Below are 24,110 nucleotides of genomic sequence, written 5' to 3'. Positions count from 1 at the left end.
CACTTTCTCACTGAACTGTTATGGTCTTAACGCAGTGTGTTTTTTGTAAACATTTTAGTCCTTTGATTTGCTTTTCAGATTGCACATTATTTTCAACTGAAGTCACAATTCTTTTCACAAAGACATATTTTAGCATGAAGACAAACTGCAGGTTAAGCTACATATCAGCCGTGGCTCAGTGGTAGCACCCTCACCCAAATCAGTAAATTGTGAGTTCAAGCTTCACTCCAGAAACTTGATCACAAAGTCCAGCGCAGTACCGAGTGCTGCACTGTTGGCGGTGCCAACTTTCGAATGCGATAATAAGGCCCTGTTTGTCTCTTCAGGTGGACGTAGAAGATCCCATAGCACTATTTTCTGAAGAGCAGTTGAGTTCCCACCAGTGTCCTTGATAATATTTATCCCTCAACCAACATCACTAAAGCAGATTATCTGGTCATCACTAAAGCAGATTATCTGGTCATTATCACATTGCTGTTTGTGGGATCTTGCTGTGTGAAAATTGGCTGCCATGTTTCCTATGTTACAGTGACTACACCTCAAACATTTAATTGGCTATAAAGTGCTTTGGGATGTCCTGAGGGCATGAAAGGTGCTATATAAATGCAGGTTTTACTTTATTTCTATAGGGAGGGAGCAACTAAAGAGACATTTGCAATTATGTACAAAAAGCTTCATAAATGGGCAAAGTTTTACTACTGTAGAACATTTGTGTCCAATTTTAGCATTTCTTTATTTGCATGACATTTATAAAATGTCAATGTCATGTTGCATTTCAATGACAGAACAGTACTAAAATGAGCATTTATAACCCTGCATTATGGATTGTGTTGTTGCATTATTTGATTACATGCTTTTAGAAATTAAATGGCAATTTTTGCAATTAACTTTTATTTAAACTAAAACCACAACATGAGCTATTTCGACAATTATAAACAATGAGAATTGTTCAAACACATGAGGCTCTTAATTTCCCTGTAATTTGGTCTTGAACTGCAGTTAACTTATCACACTTGCTTGTGAAATACGTCTGCTCTAACAAAAGCATGGCAATTTTTTTTTCTTAATTTAAAGATGGCAATTGGATAGTGGGCTTTTATCTCTAGAACCTATGTACAAAACAAGCAGACACAAATAAAATGAGCTTGGACAAGTTCAAGCCAATAACTGGTAAAAGAACAAACCTGCATTTATATAGTGCCTTTAATGATCTCAGGACATTCCTAAACACTTTATAACCAATGAAGTGCCGTGATGGTTGTAACTAGGAAATGTAGCAGTCAACTTGCACACAGCAAACTCCCATCAACAGCAGTGACATAATGACAAGATATTTAGTTTTAGTGATGCTGGATAGGGATAAATATTAGCCAGGACACCGGGAAGAACACCCCGCTCTTCTTTGAAATAGTGCCATGAAATCTTCTACATCCACCTGAGGGGGCAGACAGGGCACAGGTCACAACACAAAAGTAGCCGTACCTTAGCACTAATAAACCTCACTCAGAGATGCCATATGGCTGGTGTTGGAAAATGCCACATTGGAGCTGTAAACAGTAGCCTTCTGGTGATATGGCTGATGTAATTGATGAGACAGACGAAGGAACTTGAATTTGCAACTGATAATGCCATATCTGATGTGGAAGTTCTTGGTGTAAACAATGGGTGCCAGAGCTAACAACCCTCAATTCACCAAATCTTTACTTTTTGGTTAAACTTGTGCTTAAAGAGCAAGGAAATAGCACACATTCCCCAGAGTGAATCCGCAAATTAACTGCATTTTTGTGTAGCGAGTTTGCGCCTGTGGGAACTGGGCTGACACTGCCCAAGGTAGCTTTCACACAAGATGATTTACAGCTAGGGAAGGGGAATTTTGTCACAAATGTCTGTTTTGAATGCAAATGCAGGGCTGAAAGGACTGCCACAATATAACTTATTTTTGTGACATTAAACCTTTTCTATTTATAAAATACTTCCACTACCACTCAGAATTAACATTAGAAAATAAATTGAGCCGTTCGGTCTGTTTAAAAAAAAATACAACTTTTACAGTGACTAATAAGGCGGTAACTCAATCTTGTTTATCTGCTGGAACCCCTAAATTTTTGCATCATTACTCACACTAACTCACAGTGAGCATATCCTGAAAACATCAAAATTGAGTCATTTTTAAAAGCCATTTGTTACAAATTTGTAAACGCAAAGCGGGACCATCCATTCAGCAGGAAAAGGTTCAGCCAACTTAGCTTCAAAAAGATTTAAAAGTTTGTAAAGACAAAATACTAAACATTACATTAAGATAATGGGCTGAATTTTACCGGACCCCCGACATTGGGGGTCATGGCAGGGGTAGGGGGGCCGGAAAATACCTCCAGGAGAGGCCCGCCATGTACCTCAAGGCTGGGAAGGCCCTGCCCCACATTACTGGCGGTGGCAAGGCCTTGTAGTCTCGTGGTGGCCCCCTGCCGTTCGGCGACGAGACTTCATTAACAAATTTATTTTAATTAATGAATAAATACTTACCTCATCGCGCTGGCCGTCCTGCTGCAATATTCCAGCTGGTTGCCGGAACTCCCGCGCTTTCAGATCTCAGTTCGGATATCTGAGACGGAAGAATGGTGAAGAGGGGGGAGGATTTCAGTTTTCAGGGTGGAGGGGGGGGGGGGGGGGGTGCATGGTGAAACCTTTTTGATTGGTCGAGGGAGTGGTGGGAAGGGGTAAAGGTCAGAGTTAATAAACCTTTTTTGGGGGGGGGGGTAAGGTTGGGATCGTAACATCAGTTTTTTTGGGGGGGGGGGGGTAAAGGGCAACTAATAAATTGTTTACTGATTGAGAGGGGTGGGAGAGGGGATTGAAACTTTTAATAAATTTTTCATTTTAATTTTTCAAGTCCTGTTACTTAAAAAATTTTAATTGAACTAATGGGCTGGAAGTCATTTAAAAATGGAGCCAGTGCCTGTGCGGTGGCACCAGATGCCGTTGCCGAGGACTGAGTACCCACCCCCTCTAGGTCACTGGCAGTGGGTGTTCCACCTTGTCCATGTAAATACGTCGCCATGTTAAATATCGTGGCGGCTCCACCGAGTAATTCCTGTGCGTGTCCTGCCATCTTTGAAGCTTGCCGTCAAGATTGGTAGCAAGCTGGAAAAATTCAGGCCAATACAGTCTGATTTTGGGCATTAATATGATACGTTAGCTTTAGAACATACTCAAAACCACAGATGACACACGAGCATATGAATCAATGCTCCAGTACCCTGCAATGCCTTCTAAGTCCCAACTCTCAATGTGCGAGGGTAGACAGTGCCTGTCAACCGCTTCAGAACCAAGCCCAATCTCATTCTCACCTAACATCCACAAATTCACCTCTCAGCAAGGGGGCTCTGGATAGCAATCCAAATTGCTGACCCTCTTTGACATTTCCCCAAGGCATTCAGGCCAATTAGAGTGCATCAACTGAGATCAGCTAACTTACCACAGACTAAGGATCAAAACAGGGGCCTTAGCCATCCCATCTTTATCTCAATATTAAAATACCATACAAAATTAGATTGAATAGTGACAGAATTTGCTAACATTTTAAAATAACCAAATCAGGCGCCCAGTTATCCTTGCTATTTTTCAATAATCACAGAACACTTACATGAATACAAGTGGGATGACGACCATGCAAAATTATATCACGACAGCCAAGTTTACTGCCTTTTCAGCACAAAGCCCATTTGTCAGCTTATACGTAAAGCAGCACAGAAACATGCAGATTGCTACAAACATATCAACATGTTGATAGGAGTTACCCGAACCTGTAACCTCAGTTACCTGACTACAAAGCTGCTAAGTTTCTGTGGCCAGATGAGCTTTCCAAAATGGCCTTCAGTCTGGAAACTAGGGAAAGGGTTGGCCCACTCAAGGACAGAGAAGGGAATCTACCTGTGGAGCCAGAGGAAATGGGCGAGGTACTAAATGAGTACTTTGCATCAGTATTTACCAAAGAGAAGGACTTGGTGGATGATGAGCCTAGGGAAGGGAGTGTAGATAGGCTCAGTCATCTCATAATCAAAAAGGAGGTGGTGTTGGGTGTCTTGCAAAGCATTAAGGTAGATATGTCCCCAGGGCCTGATGGGATCTACCCCAGAATACTGAGGGAGGCAAGGGAAGAAATTGCTGGGGCCTTGACAGAAATCTTTGCATCCTCATTGGCTACAGGTGAGGTCCCAGAGAACTGGAGAATAGCCAATGTTGTGCCTTTGTTTAAGAAGGGTAGCAAGGATAATCCAGGAAATTATAGGCCGGTGAGCCTTACGTCAGTGGTAGGGAAATTATTAGAGAGGATTCTTCGGGACAGGATTTACTCCCATTTGGAAACAAACAAACTTATTAGCGAGAGGCAGAATGGTTTTGTGAAGGGGAGGTCATGTCTCACTAATATGATTGAGTTTTTTGAGGAAGTGACGAAGATGATTGATGAAGTAAGGGCAGTGGATGTTATCTATATGGACTGGTACAAAAGGTGAAGTCACACGGGATCAGAGGTGAGCTGGCAAGATGGATACAGAACTGGCTCAGTCATTGAAGACAGAGGGTAGCAGTGGAAGGGTGCTTTTCTGAATGGAGGTGTGTGACTAGTGGTGTTCCGCAGGAATCAGTGCTGGGACCTTTGCTCTTTGTAGTATATATAAATGATCTGGAGGAAAACGTAGCTGGTCTGATTAGTATGTTTGCGGACGACACAAAGGTTGGTGGAGTTGCGGACAGTGATGAGGATTGTCAGAGGATACAGCAGGATATAGATCAGTTGGAGACTTGGGCGGAGAAATGGCAGATGGAGTTTAATTTGGACAAATGTGAGGCAATGCATTTTGGAAGGTCTAATGCAGGTGGGAAGTGTACAGTAAATGGCAGAACCCTTAGGAGTATTGACAGGCAGAGAGATCTGGGCGTACAGGTCCACAGGTCACTGAAAGTGGCAACGCAGGTGGATAAGGTAGTCAAGAAGGCATACGGCATGCTTGCCTTCATCAGTCAGGGCATAGAGTATAAAAATTGGCAAGTCATGCTGCAGCTGTACAAAACTTTAGTTCCGCCACACTTAGAATATTGCGTGCAATTCTGGTCGCCACACTACCAGAAGGACGTGGAGGCTTTGGAGAGGGTACAGAAGAGGTTTACCAGGATGTTGCCTGGTCTGGAGGGCATTAGCTCTGAGGAGAGGTTGGATAAACTCGGATTGTTTTCACTGGAACGACGGAGGTGGAGGGGCGACATGATAGAGGTTTACAAAGTTATGAGCGGCATGGACAGAGTGGATAGTCAGAAGCTTTTTCCCAGGGTGGAAGAGTCAGTTACTAGGGGACATAGGTTTAAGGTGAGAGGGGCAAAGTTGAGAGGGGATGTGAGAGGCAAGTTCTTTACACAGAGGGTGGTGAGTGCCTGGAACTTGCTGCCGGGGGAGGTGGTGGAAGCAGGTACAATAGCGATGTTTAAGAGGCATCTCGACAAATACATGAATAGGATGGGAATAGAGGGATACGGTCCCCGAAAGTGCAGAAGGTGTTAGTTTAGGCAGGCATCAAGATCAGCTAGGCTTGGAGGGCCGAATGGCCTGTTCCTGTGCTGTACTGTTCTTTGGATGATTGGAGTATTTTGGCTGTTAAAAGATGTGATGGGGTCTTGGAATAGGAAGAAGTGGAGTTATTCGTACATTTCATATTAGTTGTGCCACCAACATTTAATTTCACACTTTTATGTTTCAGCTGAAGCCCTATTTTTACTATCACTGACCTGACAGTACTGACTGTGAGCTCACCTTAGCTTCAGTTTGAAAGTTGCAATATTACATTACAGCTGCTGTAATAAGGCATCTATTTACATTACATTCTACAATAAAATTTAACTAGTCTGCAAGTTGATCTCCTGGTAATGGAAGAATGTCTTTTACAACACATGATTGAATATAAAAGCTTTACTTAAATCTATTGCCTAATTAGTCTCATATCCAAGCACTTGAGTGGCAAATGAGGTTCAAGAACACAGTAACACAGGACAAAAAAGGGGAAAGCAATTAACTATATGCCCAAGAGTTACAGTTAATAAAAGAAAAAAAGGAAACTCAGCCTTGGATCATACCTTAACATTGGATTGTTGTTATATCCTCATTGTTACTTAAACAAGCAAGTAGAGATTTAGGTGTTCTCAAGGTTAAAGATTGCCCAAATTATTCATGCTCTCGAGAAATCAAAGTAACTACTGACAGCAGAATGGGATGTTTTTGGGAGGGGGAAAACAACATTATGAACCAGGAAAGCAAGCCCCGAAGCCTTGGCACTGATTATTTGTTGAAAGTTCCCATATGTTGCTAAAGGTCCAATTAAAACTGTATACATGAAGTTCATTGTTGCAATTAAATTACAGAAATGTCTATGGGTTGCCCTCAGTACTGCCTCCGATCCTCCAGCAAAGAAAGGAACGCTGATATAAAAATCTTTGGCTAAGACTACCATTTCATTTTTCTCAGTACCCTTTGTTATGACTGCAATGTATTATTTGATTATTTTAAAATCTTTCACTGATACTAGTCATCAATAAAGATCAATTCATAAGAAGGAGTGTTGGGGTTAGGTATAGTGGCATAGGAAAGACTGGTTGCATTTTAACTTGATGGGAATAAGTGACTGACTGCTAAGAGAAAACTAACAGGCCAATTTTATAAAAGAAAATAGTGGGTTGGGGTAAGGATGGAATACAAAGGATCCCTTGATCCCAAGGAAATGTAATTCGGAGGTAATGAAATAGGTCAGGGCTGAATAGCCTTTTCTTGTGCCTACCTAAACTAATCCCTCTTGCTCATTGACACTTCCATCGATGCATCCAATTGTATTTGGAATGATCTCAATAGCTTCCCCTCAATTTCCTTAATTGGAAGAAATTTGTTTAAATCCTGAAAAATAATAAGGTATAAAGTTGACAGAAAAAATGGATACAAAAGGGGAGTGGCAAAATGAATAAAAGACTTGATGTGAACAGAAGATGGTGAGTGTTGCAGTACACACAGTGGAGACCATTTTCTTCAATGCCTAAAATATTTTTTTTTTGACAAGAGAGAAGCTAGATGAAAAATATTCTTTTTTGTGCCTTAGGGATACTGTAAGAAGGGGTCATTTCCATTAATCAGACAAGTAAGAGAACAGCAATGGGAAAAGATTAGCAAGATTTCTTATTCAACAAGTGCCAGATTAATTCCTAATGCCAACAGTGAGAGGCTATTTTTGACTTATTCTTGGCAAGTAAGTTGAGGTAAGTACGGTTGAAATTGGAGAAAACATGAGATTTAAATACTCAATTCTTCAAATAAGGAAAAATTAAAATTTCAACTTTTCTTTATAACTGGGCGGCACAGTGGTTAGTACCGCAGCCTCACAGCTCCAGGGACACGGGTTCGATTCTGGGTACTGCCTGTGCTGTGTTTGCAAGTTCTCCCTGTGACCGCGTGGGTTTTCGCCGGGTGCTCCGGTTTCCTCCCACAGCCAAAGACTTGCAGGTGATGGGTAAATTGGCCGTTGTAAATTGCCCCCAGTGTAGGTAGGTGGTAGGGAATATGGGATTACTGTAGGGTTAGTATAAATGGGTGGTTGTTGGTCGGCACAGACTCAGTGGGCCGATGGGCCTGTTTCAGTGCTGTATCTCTAAATAAATAAATCCATCATTCTAGTGAATCTTCATCATACCCACTCCATGGCCATCAACATTAGAAAGTGTTAAGAGTGAGATATTTGGTCAAAAAAGTGACAGTAAAACATGAATCTAGAAATTACATTGTGTTATATTAGCATAGGAACAGTTGACATGATTTTGTGAAATTGGTTTAATATTTCAACATAAGTACTTTGCTGAAATACCAGGCAAAATAATGGCATACAAATGTGCCAAGTGTGTCTCGAAGAGAGATGAGCCAAATTAGGGCTGCATTCTCTGGAAATTAGAAAGTTAAAGGGTGATTTGATTGAAGTTTACAAGATATTAAGGGGAACAGATAGGGTAGTTTGGAAAAAACTATATTCACTAATTGGGGAGTCTAGAACTCGGGTGCAGAATCTAAAAATTAGAGTTACACCTTTCAGGAGTGAAATTAGGAAACACTTCTTCACTCAATGGCAAATTATGCTAGGTCAACTGCTAATTTTAAAACTGAGGTTGATATTTTTGTTAGCCAAAGGTATAAAGGGATATGGGACAAAGACAGGAATATGGAGTTAGGTCACAGATCAGCCATGATCTCTCAGGCTCGAGGGGCTAAATGGCCTACTCCTGTTCTTAGGTTCCTAAGCTTTCATATGTAATTTAGGATTTTAAAGAACGAGACACCTAAAAATGATCAAATGTGCAGTGGCTGTTGTGATTTTAACTTCTATGGCATTGCAAAAATGCAGAGATGGATAATTCATATTACTAAGCAGCAGAAAGACATTCAAATTAAGAGAAGTGGTGTAAATATTTTTGCTTTTTGGTCTTGAATGGTCCAAAGATTTTGAAGGAAAGATTCTAAACATTTGCGATGAACTTGGACAGGTGACTTATAGTGACTAAAATAAAAGCAAAATACTGCGGATGCTGGAAATCTGAAACAAAAACAAGAAATGCTGGAACCACTCAGCAGGTCTGGCAGCATCTGTGGAAAGAGAAGCAGAGTTAACGTTTCGGGTCAGTGACCCTTCTTCGGAACTGACAAATATTAGAAAAGTCACAGATTATAAACAAGTGAGGTGGGGGTGGGGCAAGAGATAACAAAGGAGAAGGTGCAGATTGGACCAGGCCACATAGCTGACCAAAAGGTCATGGAGAACAGGCAAACAATATGTTAATGGTGTGTTGAAAGACAAAGCATTAGTACAGATTAGGTGTGAATACACCGAATATTGAACAGCAGCAAGTGCAAACCTGAAGAAAAACAACCTGAAAAAAACAGTGGGTAAGCAAACTGAACAAACTAAGATGAAATGAAATAAATGCAAAAAAAGATTGTAAAAAATGTAAAAAGGAAGAAAAAATAACTAAAAATGAAAGTAAAATGGGGGGCTGTCATGCTCTGAAATTATTGAACTCAATGTTCAGTCCGTCAGGCTGTAGTGTGCCTAATCGGGACACCCTGGTCCACTCCTCCATTACCCCCACCACCTCGTCCCCGTCCCAGGGCACCTTCCCCTGCAATCGCAGGAGGTGTAATACCTGCCCGTTTTACCTCCTCTCTCCTCACTATCCCAGGCCCCAAACACACCTTTCAGGTGAAGCAACGATTTACTTGTACTTCTTTCAATGTAGTATACTGTATTCGCTGCTCACAGTGTGGTCTCCTCTACACTGGGGAGACCAAGCGCAGACTGGGTGACCGCTTTGCGGAACATCTCCGCTCAGTCCGCAAGCAGGACCCTGAGCTTCCGGTTGCTTGCCATTTCAACACTCCCCCCTGCTCTCATCTCTGTCCTGGGATTGCTGCAGTGTTCCAGTGAACATCAACGCAAGCTCGAGGAACAGCATCTCATCTACCGATTAGGCACACTACAGCCTACCGGACTGAACATTGAGTTCAATAATTTCAGAGCATGACAGCCCCCCATTTTACTTTCATTTTTAGTTATTTTTTCTTCCTTTTTACATTTTTTACAATCTTTTTTTGCATTTATTTCATTTCATCTTAGTTTGTTCAGTTTGCTTACCCACTGTTTTTTTCAGGTTGTTTTTCTTCAGGTTTGCACTTGCTGCTGTTCAATATTCAGTGTATTCACACCTAATCTGTACTAATGCTTTGTCTTTCAACACACCATTAACATATTGTTTGCCTGTTCTCCATGACCTTTTGGTCAGCTATGTGGCCTGGTCCAATCTGCACCTTCTCCTTTGTTATCTCTTGCCCCACCCCCACCTCACTTGTTTATAATCTGTGACTTTTCTAATATTTGTCAGTTCCGAAGAAGGGTCACTGACCCGAAACGTTAACTCTGCTTCTCTTTCCACAGATGCTGCCAGTCCTGCTGAGTGATTCCAGCATTTCTTGTTTTTGTTTGTGACTTATAGTGACTGATGTACCTGGAAAAATCCAGTTTTACTTTAAGAGTTAACAAGCACAATATTTATATTAACGTAAAGGTAAACGTAAATAACACATATTTATATTAACGTAAAGTCAAATAGTTAAATCTTTATCTGGTTGTTTCCTGCTGTTGTCGGTACAATAAGTACAGGGTAGTGATTAAAATTTATACAACACGTTTTAAAAAGATTGAGCAATCATTAGCTGCAGCTATGCTGCAAGTCTGCACACTACGAGCCATCTCGAATTGCAGTAATAAATATTCTCTCCTGCTGTCAGGTTATGAATTTGAAAGATCTGGATTCTTAGCTAAATAATTACCTCAGCCTTGTTAATCCCTTAAAAACTGTATAAGACTATTTTGAAAGCAGTTCTTATGTTTAACAGAAAACAGATATCCCACTTTTAAATGTGTTGCAATTAACATTTCAGGGCACTGTTAACCCTCACAAATTTGTCATGCTAAAGGGAACCATATGAAGGTGGCAATTTGAAAGAATGCCTCGACTGTGGTTACTAGAAAATGCCACAGCATGGGACCAGTCACTTATTGTTCTACCGCACCATAACTTTAGGTCATCTATAATTAACAGAAATGAGGACGGGCAAATATGCACCTACCAAAGCACACTGACAATCTATGTATTTAAGTATATTGAGTTCACAAGCCCAATAAGCAGACTTTCAGAAGAGATTCAACTTTAAAAAGAAATCAGGAATGTAAACTCTAGCTGATGATCTTATCGCCAGCCTGAGAATGCTAAAATTAAATTAATTTTGTTTCTGTCATGAATTGAGCCTGGGTTTGTTCAGTTTAGTGTGGGGCTTATGGCCACTAAGCAGTGAATTTATCATTCTTTGAGTAAGTCACCTCTGCTATTTTCACCCTGTCCCTGTGAGTGCAGCTATAACAGAAGAGGGTGGGATGAGGGTGAGGAAGAGTGGGCACATGATCTGAAGAGTGATGCACCTTCCAAATGAAAATTACCACCACATGAAGCAACAGTGCTAATGACCTTTGAGCCACTTGTAAGTGATAAAAATCGGAAAACATAGTATTAAATGATGGTTAAAAACAGGATGAACAAATTTACCAGTAAGAATTGAATTACAGGTCACCTGGAGTTAATTTCAAACAATGAAAAGCACAACAATGAAAGAATAGAAAAAGCAAATTTTTTTTTAAACAATGGCATTAAGTTTTGAGGAGCTATATAACTATGGTAGTGTATGTATTCTTGTGTCTAGGTTTGTGCAGATGTCACCACAGGATACAAAGCAAGGAAGAAACGGGCTTACCAGTAAATTCAAATAGGTTTTCAGGTAGAAAATGTAGTTTAGAAAATGTAGCAAGAGCTGTTATTTCTGACTGTTGATTCTCTTTACATTCATCTGCGTTTATTTGATCTGCCCACAGGACGGCTTTCTCTCCCCGTACGAGGCGCTCTAGCTCATTGAATTGTGATTCCACCTCTGTGGTTGCAAGGTTAGCTTCTTTCAGTGTGTAAAACTGCTTATGTACAATCTGCAGCAGGGTGGTCACTAACCTGAAATTGAAAAACAAAAAGGGCAGTTTCATTACTCAAATGTATTTATTGACAACCGACTCTTTCACAACCCCTTTCCCCTCTTTCCAGGAGGCCAGGACTTAATCCCTGGAACAGTTTGACCACGATCAGATTCTGCCATTAATCTGCAAACTGCTGCCAGTATTTTGGCATCCACCACTCATAATGAAGGGCATTCCACTGCTGCTCATTCTCCACTTTTAATTAGCAGTCACCAGTGGTTACATTCTTGATAGTAAAATCTAAATAATGAGGTGTTGCTGGCACATGATTTTCCCCTTCCCTTTATGGTCCCTTTGGTCTTGTGCTTAAATCACCTCTTCCATTTAACGGTCTCCTATTTACCACCTCATAGGATATTCAAAAACCCCGTCACCAGGTTTCATGGAGACACCCAAGGTCACGTCATCGGCACCAGCTGGACCTCATCGTCACAAGGCGAGCCTCTATAAACAGTGTCCAAATCACACGCAGCTTCCACAATGTGGACTGTGACACCGACTGCTCCCTGGTGTGCAGCAAAGTTAGACTCAAACCAAAGTAGCTACAGCACTCCAAGCAGAAGGGCCACCCGCACATCAACACTAACAGAATTTCTTATCCACAGCTGTTACATAAGTTTCTAAATTCACTTGAAAAAGCCCTTCAAAACACTCCTGCAGGGGATGTAGAGACAAAGTGGGCCCACATCAGAGACGCCATCTATGACTCAGCAATGACCAACTTTGGCAAACGTGAGAAGCAGAATGCAGACTGGTTTCAATCTCACTTTAAAGAGCTGGAACCTGTCATAGCCGTTAAGTGCACGGCACTATTTTTTAATATAGTAATGTTACAAGAAAGCCCCCAGCGAGTTAACATCCATAGCACTTAAAGTAGCCAGAAGCACGACACAAAGAACAGCCAGGCGCTGTGCAAATGACTACTGGCAACACCTATGCAGGCCTCCGACACCAGAAACATCAGAGGAATGTATGATGGCATTAAGAGAGCTTTTGGGCCAACCATCAAGATCGCCCCCCCTCAAGTCTAAATCAGGGGAAACAATCACTGACCAACGCAAGCAAATGGACTGCTGGGTGGAGCACTACCTAGAACTGTAGTCCAAGGAAAACGTCGTCACCGATACCGCCCTCAATGCAGCCCAGTATCTGCCAGTCATGGATGAGCTGGACGAACAACCAACAAAATCGGAATGCAGTGATGCCATTGATTCTCTAGCCAGTGGAAAGCCCCTGGAAGGGATAGCATTACCCCTGAAATAATCAAGACTGCCAAACCTGCTGTACTCTCAGCACTTCATGAACTGCTTTGCCTGTGCTGGGATGAGGAAGCAGTACCACAGGACATGTGCGATGCCAATATCATCACCCTCTATAAGAACAAGGGTGACCGCGGTGACTACAACAACTACCGTGGAATCTCCCTGCTCAGCATAGTGGGGAAAGTCTTCGCTCGAGTCGTTTTAAACAGACTTCAGAAGCTGGCTGAGCGTGTCTACCCTGAGGCACAGTGCAGCTTTTGAGCAGAGAGATCCACCATTGACATGCTGTTCTCCCTTCGCCAGCTACAGGAGAAATGCTGCGAACAACAGATGCCACCCTACGTTGCTTTCATAGATCTCACCAAAGCCTCTAACCTCGCCAGCAGACGTGGTCTCCTCAGACTACTAGCAAAGATCGGATGTCCACCAAAGCTACTAAGTATCACCTCATTCCATGACAATATGAAAGGCACAGTTCAGCATAGTGGCGCCTCATCAGACGCCTTTCCTATCCTGAGTGGCGTGAAGAAACAGGGCTGTGTTCTCACACCTAAACTGTTTGGGATCTTTTTATCACTGCTGCTCTCACATGCGTTCAAGTCTTCAAAAGAAGGAATTTTCCTCCACACAAGATCAGATGGCAGGTTGTTCAACCTTGCCCATCTAAGAGCGAAGACCAAAGTACAGAAAGTCCTCATCAGGGAACTCCTCTTTGCTGACGATGCTGCATTAACATCCCACACAGAACAGTGTCTGCAGAGACTCATCGACAGGATTGCGGTTGCCTGCAATGAATGTGGCCTAACCATCAGCCTCAAGAAAACGAACATCATGGGACAGGACGTCAGAAATGCTCCATCCATCAATATCGGCGACCACGCTCTGGAAGTGGTTCAAGAGTTCACCTACCTAGGCACAACTATCACCAGTAACCTGTCTTTCGATGCAGAAATCAACAAGCGCATGGGAAAGGCATTTGTTGCTACGTCCAGACTGGCCAAGAAGGTGTGGGAAAACGGCGCACTGACACGGAACACAAAAGTCTGAGTGTTTCAAGCCTGTGCCCTCAGTACCTTGCTCTACGGCAGTGAGGCCTGAACAACGTATGTCAGCCAAGAGCGACGTCTCAACTCATTCCATCTTCTCTGCCTCTGGAGAATCTTTGGTTCAGGTGGCAGGACCATATCTCCAACGCAGATGTCCTCGAGGCAGCCAACATCCCCAGCATATACACTCTACTGAGCCAGTGGCACTTGAGATGGCTTGGCTATTTGAGCCGCATGGATGATGGTAGGATTCCAAAGGATGCATTGTTTCGTCATTGGTATCAGACCCACCGGCCGTCCATGTCTCTGCTTTAAAGACGTCTGCAAACGCGACATGAAGTCCTATGACACTGACCAAAAGTCGTGGGAGTCAGTTGCCAGTGATCGCCAGAGCTGGCGGACAGCCATAAAGGCGGGGCTAAAGAGTGGCAAGTCGGAGAGACTTAGCAGTTGGCAGGAAAAAAGACAGAAGTGCAAGGAGACAGCCAACTGTGTAACAGCCCCGACAACCAATTTTATCTGCACTGCCTGTGGAAGAGTCTGTCACTCAAGAATTGGCCTTTATAGCCACTCCAGGCGCTGCTCCACGAACCACTGACCACCTCTAGGCGCTTACCCATTGTCTCTCGAGACAAGGAGGCCAAAGAAGGAGGAGGATATTTTATTTATCTTCCATCCCTGTTCCCTTCATTCAGTTGCTTATTCATCAGCAATATCCTCCCCTTTTGAAGAAAGGGCCACACCCAGCATGTTACCTGCTTGTTCTCTCCACAGATGCTGCCCAACCTGTCGAGTGTTTCTAGCATTGTCTGTTTTCCTTTCAGATTTCCAGCAGCTACAGTATTTTTCGCTTTACATGCTGTTCAGGCTGCTGTTCACTAGAGCTAATTCTGATTCAACCAGAAAGGACAGGCTTTGAGGAAAGGAGTCAGTCTGGCTTTGGCATTACCTAGTCTGTAACCAGGCTAACATCAGACAGTAATTAACAAAAAATACTGGAAACACACAGCAGGACAGTCAGCATCTGAAAAGAGAAAAGACAGATTATGACAACATTTTGAATGTATATCCTTCATTGAGGCAACTGGAATAAATCAGTCTGACGTTTCAAAGGTGATGAAAATCCCATTTGGGAGTAGTGCTCTTTGTATCCTTTCAGAGGATTACCAATTATGTAGCATTAGCATGAAGTTCAGTATGGGATAATGATCAATTGTGTGTTTGTTAACAGCTTGGTTCACTCTGTTCTTTCCATGTGCATTATTTAATTTTTCTGCAAAACTTTGGATCAGTGGCCTGTTACTTTCTTTGTCAAGAGGTGTTGGGGAATGTACTGCCCTCTGAACAAAGTGCGACTGCCAAGTTGAAGCCTTTTTGCTACAAGTGACTCAGCGAAGGAAAAATCATCCAGACGAATGTTACGGTCAACCATGATGCCTGGGATTGGTCTTTGTAACCACTAATAGAGTATACTCAATAGCCGATGAACTGGTCCATGATTTTCTTGCTCTAGGAATGAAATCAAGAACATACCGGAGCTTGTCAATCACTTTGCCAAGAAAGCCCCATATGCCAAATGAAAAATATTAATTTAATTGGTTGGAAACTTAGATTAGACTTTTAATGGAAAAAGTCCTACAGTAACTTTTAAAAAAAAACTAGCAGCTAAGATGGCCACTGCAATTTGCATCTGAAATACCAGGAGACTGAGAAGGCCTGGACCCAGAACAATGGCTTGCTCTAAGTAATTGAATTACCTAGGATTGCTTCATCAGCAGGGAAGTCAAAGCCATCCTGACACATTGACTTTGAAAGAGCAAACCCCACTCAGTTATCAGGCATCCTGGAACCTGTAGAGCCAATTCTGAACCTTGTATCTCATTAAAAACAAAGGGGATTGAGAGAACCATATGACCGTCTGTCCATCTGTGCAAAAAACAGGAGTTTTGTTACACTCACAGAAGACAAAGAGTAACTGAGACTGAAGCAGCAGAGAAAGCTACATGCTTCCCTTGTTCTCTCTTTCTCTCTCCCCAGAATACAAGAAGCTTGAAAACCGTCCTGGGATGGTGGGCCTGACGTATGAGGAGAGATTGAGTCGGATAGGATTATATTCGCTGGAGTTCAGAAGAGTGAGGGGGGATCTCATAGAAACCTATAAAATTCTAACAAGACTTGACAGGGTAGATGCAGGAAGGATGTTGCCAATGGTGGGGGAGTCCAGAACCAGGGGTCATAGTCTAAGGATATGGGGTAAACCTTTCAGGTCTGAGATGAGGAGCAATTTCTTCACCCAGAGAGTGGTGAACCTGTGGAATTCGTTACCACAGAAAGCAGTTAAGGCCAAAACATTGTATGTTTTCAAAAAGGAGTTAGATATAGCTCTTGGGCCTAAAGGGATCAAAGGGTATGGGGCGAAAGCCGGAACAGGCTACTGAGTTGGATGATCAGACATGATCATAAATGAATGGCGGAGAAGGCTCGAAGAGCCGAATGGCCAACTCCTGCTCCTATTTTCGATGTTTCTATGTCTGTGACTGTGGTCCCTCCAAGCTTACAAACTGCTACATCCAGCGACTGGGGAAGAGAGCCAACTACAATTCTGCCTTCAAGATAACCCTGAACAAAGCAAGCCAACCACAAAGTGCACTTTGACCAGCGAGGACTTCAAGAATACAGTTTTAGCCGAGGATTACCGGGTCATCTACTTCACAGACTGTGCATTTAAGTTCCATTTATTCTGGACTTTAATCCAAACACCAAATCTTGCGTGTCTGTGTGATTCTCATATGAATGTGTGCGTGAATGTGCAGCATATTGTTTTAGTATTTTTAAAATTGGGGTTAGAGAGTTAAGTATAGTAAACTTACCTCTTTCTTGTTTAAATTCAAGGAAACCTTTCCGATTGGTTCTTTCATGATCACAGTAAAGGTATAAAAACATAGAACACTCAGAGGTGGTAAGCACAATCACTGTTTAAAAGGAATAAACCCTGTTGCAGTCAAATAAGAGGGAAGGCAAGAAGGGAGCCTGAGACACCCCCCACCCCCCCCCCCACCCCACCCCTTCACCTGGCCGTAACAACTTTATTTACTCAGCAACACCCTGTTATGGTTAAAGTCAGGAGGTAAATGTCAAGCGTCTTTAAACTGATCAAGAGCTACTGCGAAGTAAAGGCCTGCTACCCGACCCAAACCTGACGGGAACCGATGACGTGTTGGGTTCGGGCCGCTCTTTCGGGCCCGGGTCGGGGACACACAGCAAGAATTGCAGGATTAAGTGTTAAAAGTTAAAAACGTACCTGAGCTGCGAGTTCGGGACGTCAAGCAGGGAAACTCTGACTCTGCGCAGTGAGCGTGTGAGTGTCCCTTTGACGTCATTGCACTCATGCTGCAGCTTCCTGAAGATTGGGAGTCGGAAGATAAGTGAAGGGAACATTGCGGTGGTTGGGTCGGGCTTGGGGGGGGGAAAGTGGAGTGACCTGGGTCGGGCTCGGGTCCGATGTGGCTCCCTCGGCTTCGGGTCGGGTTTTTTTTTGTGACTTGAGCAGGCCTTTACTGCGAAGATAAATCATAATGCAACATGCTGTGAGAACAGGAGGGTCGTTAAGGTGGTGAAGTGGCATTCATGGGCTGTATTATTCTGCAAGAACATGCAAATAAATAAGACGAACCCCAAGTCATTATTCCACTGAATAAAACCTGTCGGCAATCATGGTCAAATAGGTTTCTCTGGACTTGAGGCAAAGACTGACAAGTCTGGCGATCTCTAACAGGCCCTTCAGTGTATTCTCGAGGTCTGGAAAGAGCACTATTTGGAGTTAGTGTCTGACCCAACATGCCATGGTAAGGATTTACATGGGTGTTGGCAGTCTTTATCATAGATTTGACCTCAGAATTGCCACAGGAATAATCAAATCTGATAGGAATCACATTAAAGTGCCATTCAATGCCTATCAGGACTCCTCTGATTTATGGCATGAGTTAAGACTTTGTTCCATGTTTACAACACAACATCATATGCTAATAGTTGGAGAGTATTGTATTCCATCTGGGGCCAGCCAGTCTCGATGATAGGTCAGAAAAGATTCTCAAGTCTCTCCAAGCTATTCCCAATGCATTGCAGGCAGTGCATCACCACTCCTCCCAGGAAGGCTGTGCTGGATACAGAGATCACTGGTACCAGATTTGAAGCAGTATTTTTGCCATCTCTTTAAGCTGCAGTTTTTGATCTACAATACCCAAGACAGGTCCACGTGATGAGTCATCTTTTTCTTCTAGTAGCACTGTGGAAAGCATATGACCCCCCACCACCCCCTGCCCCTCTTTTCCTTCCTTTTATCGAGCTTTGACAGGAACAGATCCCCAAGTCTGATGAGAATATTCCAGAAGCAACATCGAGCCCATAATCAATCAAACACATAGTCAATGTGCCATAAAAGCTGGCAGAATTTCAGATGTTTGGTGACTTGGGCCAGGTGTTTGGATTGGTGTCTTACCAAGCACCTTCATGCAGAAGGGTCAAGCAAGCAACACTTTACCCCTCCTTATACAGATGAAGTGACACATAGCATTGCTGTTTAGCACAGCATCGTAGAATATTCCTGCCCTAATTATGGGGGGAATTAAGTCCTGAACTTGGAGCTGTGCTGATGCTTATTTTCAGTGTCTATCTCTATTTACTTTTCCAATTTTATACCCTCATTTTCTAATTGCAATTATAGCTCTGCAGGTGACTGGCATATCACTCAAGTAAGTTGTGCTTTACAAGAGTTTGGACAGTGAAAGTTAGCAGATTATTTAACCTTGGAGACCATCATAGGCACGCTCAACCTTGCACTCACTCAACACATGTGCATCTCACCAACAGGAGGCACCGATAGCAGTCAAAAGCCAGAACCCTGTCTGACTCCCCCCTCCAACCCAAGCTCTTGTACACCAAGGACAATATTAGGGGCCGAACTACTCTTTTTGTTTTAAGAACAACAATTCAGCACAGATCAGGGATCAAACCTGGGACCTTCCCATCTGCATGAATTGCACATCACATACTTAATGGGCATCGACTGATTCAGCCACTGAGGCACCACTGAAGAATTCTTAAACTGAAATATTCTTCACTAACAGTTCCTTACTTTTCTGTCTGTTGTCGGTCTCGATCCTGGAGCGTCATCAGGTGGGTCATGTAATTGCTGTGTTGATTGAAGCTGCTCAATTCAGTCTCTAACAGAAGCTTCTGCAAACTCAGTTTCAAGACCTGTTCAGCAAGAAATTATTTTGAAAAAATCTGGGAAAATTCCAAATGAATGCAATCATGGTACTTAATCCTTCTTCCCTTCACTTTCTGGAGGAATAATTGCTTTCCACAGCTCCTATCCTCTTATTTAGTCTGCACATACATTTAACCCTGGAGGAGAGGGAGTATCTGGATCATGGTCTTCTTGAGAACTACTGTTATTGCTGTCAAGTGAAACTGCAAATGGTTAGTGACCCAAAAACCAACCCTGTTATGGAGTTCTATTTCTGCTAGGTTTCCCGTTCAGCAGAACAAGAGAAACCTGAACTCGTCCAACAGCAGACCACAAGTCTACATTACAAACAGCCCTAGGACTTAAGTGTGAGGCCTTGTGACTTGAAAGATCACAGTTTTTTGAGCCTTCGTCTGCCTTGATGGTGTAAACCTTCCACAAAATTTAGTGCCAACATTACTTTTAGCCATTTAAAGTAAAGCAATGGAAAGGAACAGAAAACAATGACTAAAATCTGTTTAGCTTAAACAATGTGCCCAGAAGGAACAGGTATGACTCACACTTCAGCAGAAGTTAATTCCTCCCTTACCTGAGGGACTGATTGGCTTTTGCCATCTAAACTAATTTTATTCCCCAACTCCGAGAGGAGGTTCCCATTTTCTTTGAGCTTTTCTTCGGCTTGCTGCATCCGTTCCAGCAGGTGGTCGCGGCGGCAATTGAAGGATGCCTGGCTACGTTCAAATTTACAGGAGGCCTGTCCAATTAGAAGAATCATAATTACAGTAACTACTGATCCATGCACAAAATTCTGATGTAGCAATATTATCTCCAAAAATGTTAAGATATCTAGACAAATTAATTAAAATGGCACTGCATTTTCTATTACTTCGACTATTTAATTTGAGATATTCTTTACATCTACAATAATCTAGAAAAAGAAAAAAGCTGGCATTTATGCAGCACCTTTCACAACTATTTGTATTTATATAGTGTATTTAATGTAATAAAACATCCCAAGGCAAGCATTATCAAACAAAATTTGACACTGAGCCACAAAAGGAGATATTATCAAAGAGGCAAGTTCTAAAAAGTGTCTTAAAGGAGAGAGAGAGAGAGGGAGAGAGAGAGAAAGGGCAGAGAGATTTAGGGTGGGAAATCCAGAGCCACGGAGGGATTTGTAAATAATGAAGAGAATCTTAAAATCAAGGTATTGTTTAAACGAGTGCCGATGCAGGTCAGCGAGCACAAAACTGATGAGTGAACAGTATTTGGTGCGAATTAGGACACAGGCAGCAAGGTTTCAGATGCTCTTAAGTTTTGAATGTGGGAGGCTGACCAGGAGTGTGTCTGAACATTCATGTCTCGAGGTAACAAAGGCATGAATGAGGGTTTCAGCAGATGAATTGAGACGGGGCGGAGTCGATGTTACGGAGGTGGAAATCAATGGTCTTGGTGATGGCTTGGATGTGGTCAGAAGCACAGCTTGGTGTCAAATACAACACAGTCCGGTTCAACCTCAGACAATTGCCAGGGAGAGAGATGGAGGCAGTGGCTAGGGAACAGTGTGGCAGAGACCAAAGATAATGGTGTACTCAGGAAGTCGGCAAATGGCACACCAATTTGTTCACAGCAAAAATCTGATTTTTGCTAATGTTGGCTTGGAGAATAAATATTGTCCAGGAGGACTGACTGCATTGCTCTTGGGACGTCCAGCTGAGAAACATTTGACAGGGCCTCTGTTTAATGTCTCATCTGAAAGATAGCACTTTTAGCTGTGCAGCATTTCCTCAGTAACAATTTAGTTTGTCATAGTAATTTTGATAGTAACCCAAGAGAAGTATGAAAGCCAGTTTTACCAACACCCCCGCCCCAATAACATTTTGTTGTGTTCCTGCAGGCAAGTTGACGTTCATGTGGATTTTTCTTTTGCTCTGGGGAGGACAATGCCTCGGGTAGTGAAAGATTCTGTGCAGCAACACTGTGAAAGAGATAAATGCTTTTTTGATAGCTATTCATCTATCTTTTGCACTGTACTTAGCAATTATTAATTAGTTCCGACAGATTGCCAGTAACTATCCTGAGTTTAATTTAGGTAGCAGCTGTAGAGATGGCTTTTAAGGTTACTGGATATGTATATCCACTAATTAAGACTGCACTTTAGTGTGCTTTTGCCCCAGTTGTGTACTATATCAACTGATTGAAAATATCTTTGATAGTACCAATGAAACAAAAAAAAACAAGTTTGATATTTTGTTGGTTTTATTTTCTTGAACTTTAAATGGAAATGTACAGAGCCAAATTGGCTTGTCCTGCAAGAGAGGCTCGACTTCCAGTGTTTTCCGTCAGCCGCTCTGGAAAATTGCTTTGCCTTCCATTCAGTGTATCCCCTTGACAGCACGAGATGCTGATTTCACTGAAATGAACACTATTTTTAGGCAGAAGCTCAGAGTTCCTCTACTCCTGACACATTTACTTCACTGACATTTTCTGACTTCCTGAATATACAGCAGATCTGAATTTAGAACTATTTGGAAAGAAGCTAGCAATGGGAGCTATGATTATTACAAACATGTGCAGGCAGTATCTCAACTGTTATCTACAAATCAAATATTACAGAATTCTAAATCTATTATCCATTAAAGCAGGTGAATTAAATTAGGAGTGCATGTAATTCAGGGCTATGACTAGCCAAGGTTCACTGCAAAAATACAGACAAGTTAGTTTTGCTTAGTGTCAGAAAATTTTATTATTCTGTATCAGGGCTTCCACCTAAAGATGGAAATAATTTCAGATAACAGAAAAAGCAGAATTTTTAATAAAAATGTAAATCCCACAATGTCACATAGTTCTGGCTCCACTCTGTGCCTTGCCCTGACAGTACGACAAGGTTATTTCCAAAAAATGAAGGACAAGTCACGTTCGGCCTCCCATGCAACTCTCAGTAGCCAATTCAGAGCAGTTCAGAAGCTTCAATGTAACTCACCGCTTTAGTTTCGGCATGACATAGTGAGATCTAGAGAGGAGTTGATATATTCTGATAGCGTGTGAATGCAAGAATTTACCTAGCAACCTATTTCAGTATTTAACTTTCCTTGTGCTTTATAATTAGGTAAACAGTAATCAATCTTCTGTGGCATTGCTCATGGGCAAACACCACCAAATACAGGCATCAGACATAGCCGGGCTGCAGGATGGGAGTAGAATTCAGTCCTCGTTTTGAAGTCTTACATTCTGTCCTCATTTTTAGTTAATACTTTGTATGTTATTTTATAGCTAAATCGCAATACTGGCGATAATTTGGGAAGCAGAGTTGGTAGGAGCATAGGAGTTTCTCTGCAGTACAGGATAAAGAGCTGAAGGTGCAAACTGGGGCACGACAGAGCCATAAACAATAAGAGGATGCAATTAAGCACAACCAGTTTACATAGGAAGTTTATAATGGGAAAATGTTTATATACACTTGTCCACAGGTACCAATTTGTTTTAAATTATAGATTGATTCTCTAAGGATATTAACTCTTTCCTCTTCAAATGAATGCTGAATATCAAAAATTAGAAGATAAGATTATATTTCATTATTACATCCCTGAAAAAGGCATCCAAGCAGACTATTCTTCTGGACTACCCAATTCTCCAGCACCTTGGCATCCAACGAGAATAAGGTCTTCAATTTAAATTCCAATTTAAAGTGGAGAGTCTTACCTGTTCCAATCGCTGTTCAGTACACAGTATTTTAATCCGTTCTTGGTCCCGCAATCGAAAGAATGTTTTCAGCTCTATTTCTTTAGCAAGAGCTTCCAAGTCGAAATAGCTCTTCTGAATCACTTGGCGATCATTAAAAACCTCCTGCAAAGACTTCACCAAGCTGGATGTTGAAAAAAAAAAATGGTTTGAAACCAGTTTCAGAATATTTCAGAAATTTTCTGCCCAGCTAAAAGATCACAACTTATGCAAAGAATTGGAGGGTTGATGAACTTTTGGTATTAAACTGAACAAAGAAGTGTGACTCCATAGTTTTGATTTTTCCTTTGTAGGCCACAAATTACCTTTAAATGCATGTTGCAATTAATTTGTATACATCTCAAGCGACATTGCCTCAAATTTCTTTTGTGCGTGCGATCCCAAAAATGTTTTCATGCGGCCGCACACATGCATTAACTTAAGGGGCCGACTTGTGCGCTGCCTTCAAGGAACTTTTGTGTTGCTGCACAGCCACACAGCTTAGAGGAAACATTGATCTTGAGTTGTTGATACAAACAGGACTTACATTACGATTTAGGATTTATTGTGTAATGGCGCAATAGTGTCAAGCACAGCCCCATCCCAAATTTCTGGGCCCACAAAATTCAGGTCTGGGTTTTGATAGCTAGATTGCCAGTATTTGCGTGCTACCTGTGGCAAAAAATAGTTTGGGCACCTGAGAAGTAGAATAATGTCCCATCAAACCTGAAATCAGAACTCAAATCCAGCCTAGAGTTATGAAATATAATTTCTGCTCTTTGACAGCAATAACGTGCTAAATAAAGTGAAATCCATCACAAACCAATGCTTCTTGGGGACTGACCAAAACTGACTATAATCCAATACTATTCACCAGATATACACAGAAATGACTGGTGTGGCAAATAGAACAGGGGGGCTCTTCTGTTCAAATACTTTATTTCAGCAACAGATGGCCACTTAACAAATGATAAAACCAAACCAGCTTTTGGTGCTATCTTGTTTGAGACAATTATAACTGTGTTGGAAACATCAAACTGATTGAGAAAAGTTTTAAGGTAAGCTCATTGAAACATATAAAATGCTAAAGGGACTTCCCCTGGCTGGGGAGTCCAGAATTCAACTGAATTCAATTAATAAATCTGGAATTAAAAGCTAGTCTAATGATGGCCATGAAACC

General features: G+C 42.0%; 1 protein-coding gene across 2 annotated transcripts in view; it reads right to left on the bottom strand.

Moving 5' to 3' along the window:
• LOC137353428 (kinesin-like protein KIF18B) overlaps positions 1-24,110 on the bottom strand; it is a 97,480-nt gene that overhangs the window by 19,011 nt on the left and 54,359 nt on the right. For both annotated transcript variants that reach the window (XM_068019704.1, XM_068019705.1), the window contains 4 exons: positions 22,913-23,075; positions 19,800-19,964; positions 19,097-19,218; positions 11,384-11,631 (listed from right to left, as the gene is read on the bottom strand). In XM_068019704.1, the coding sequence (XP_067875805.1) occupies positions 11,384-11,631; positions 19,097-19,218; positions 19,800-19,964; positions 22,913-23,075 (698 nt within the window). The remainder of the gene's footprint in view (positions 1-11,383; positions 11,632-19,096; positions 19,219-19,799; positions 19,965-22,912; positions 23,076-24,110) is intronic.

The sequence above is a fragment of the Heterodontus francisci genome, chromosome 41, assembly GCF_036365525.1.
Source record: "Heterodontus francisci isolate sHetFra1 chromosome 41, sHetFra1.hap1, whole genome shotgun sequence".
NCBI classification, from domain to species: Eukaryota; Metazoa; Chordata; class Chondrichthyes; order Heterodontiformes; family Heterodontidae; genus Heterodontus; species Heterodontus francisci.
The sequence above is the reverse complement of the archived record's forward strand: the minus strand, read 5'-3'. Positions and strand labels throughout refer to the sequence as shown.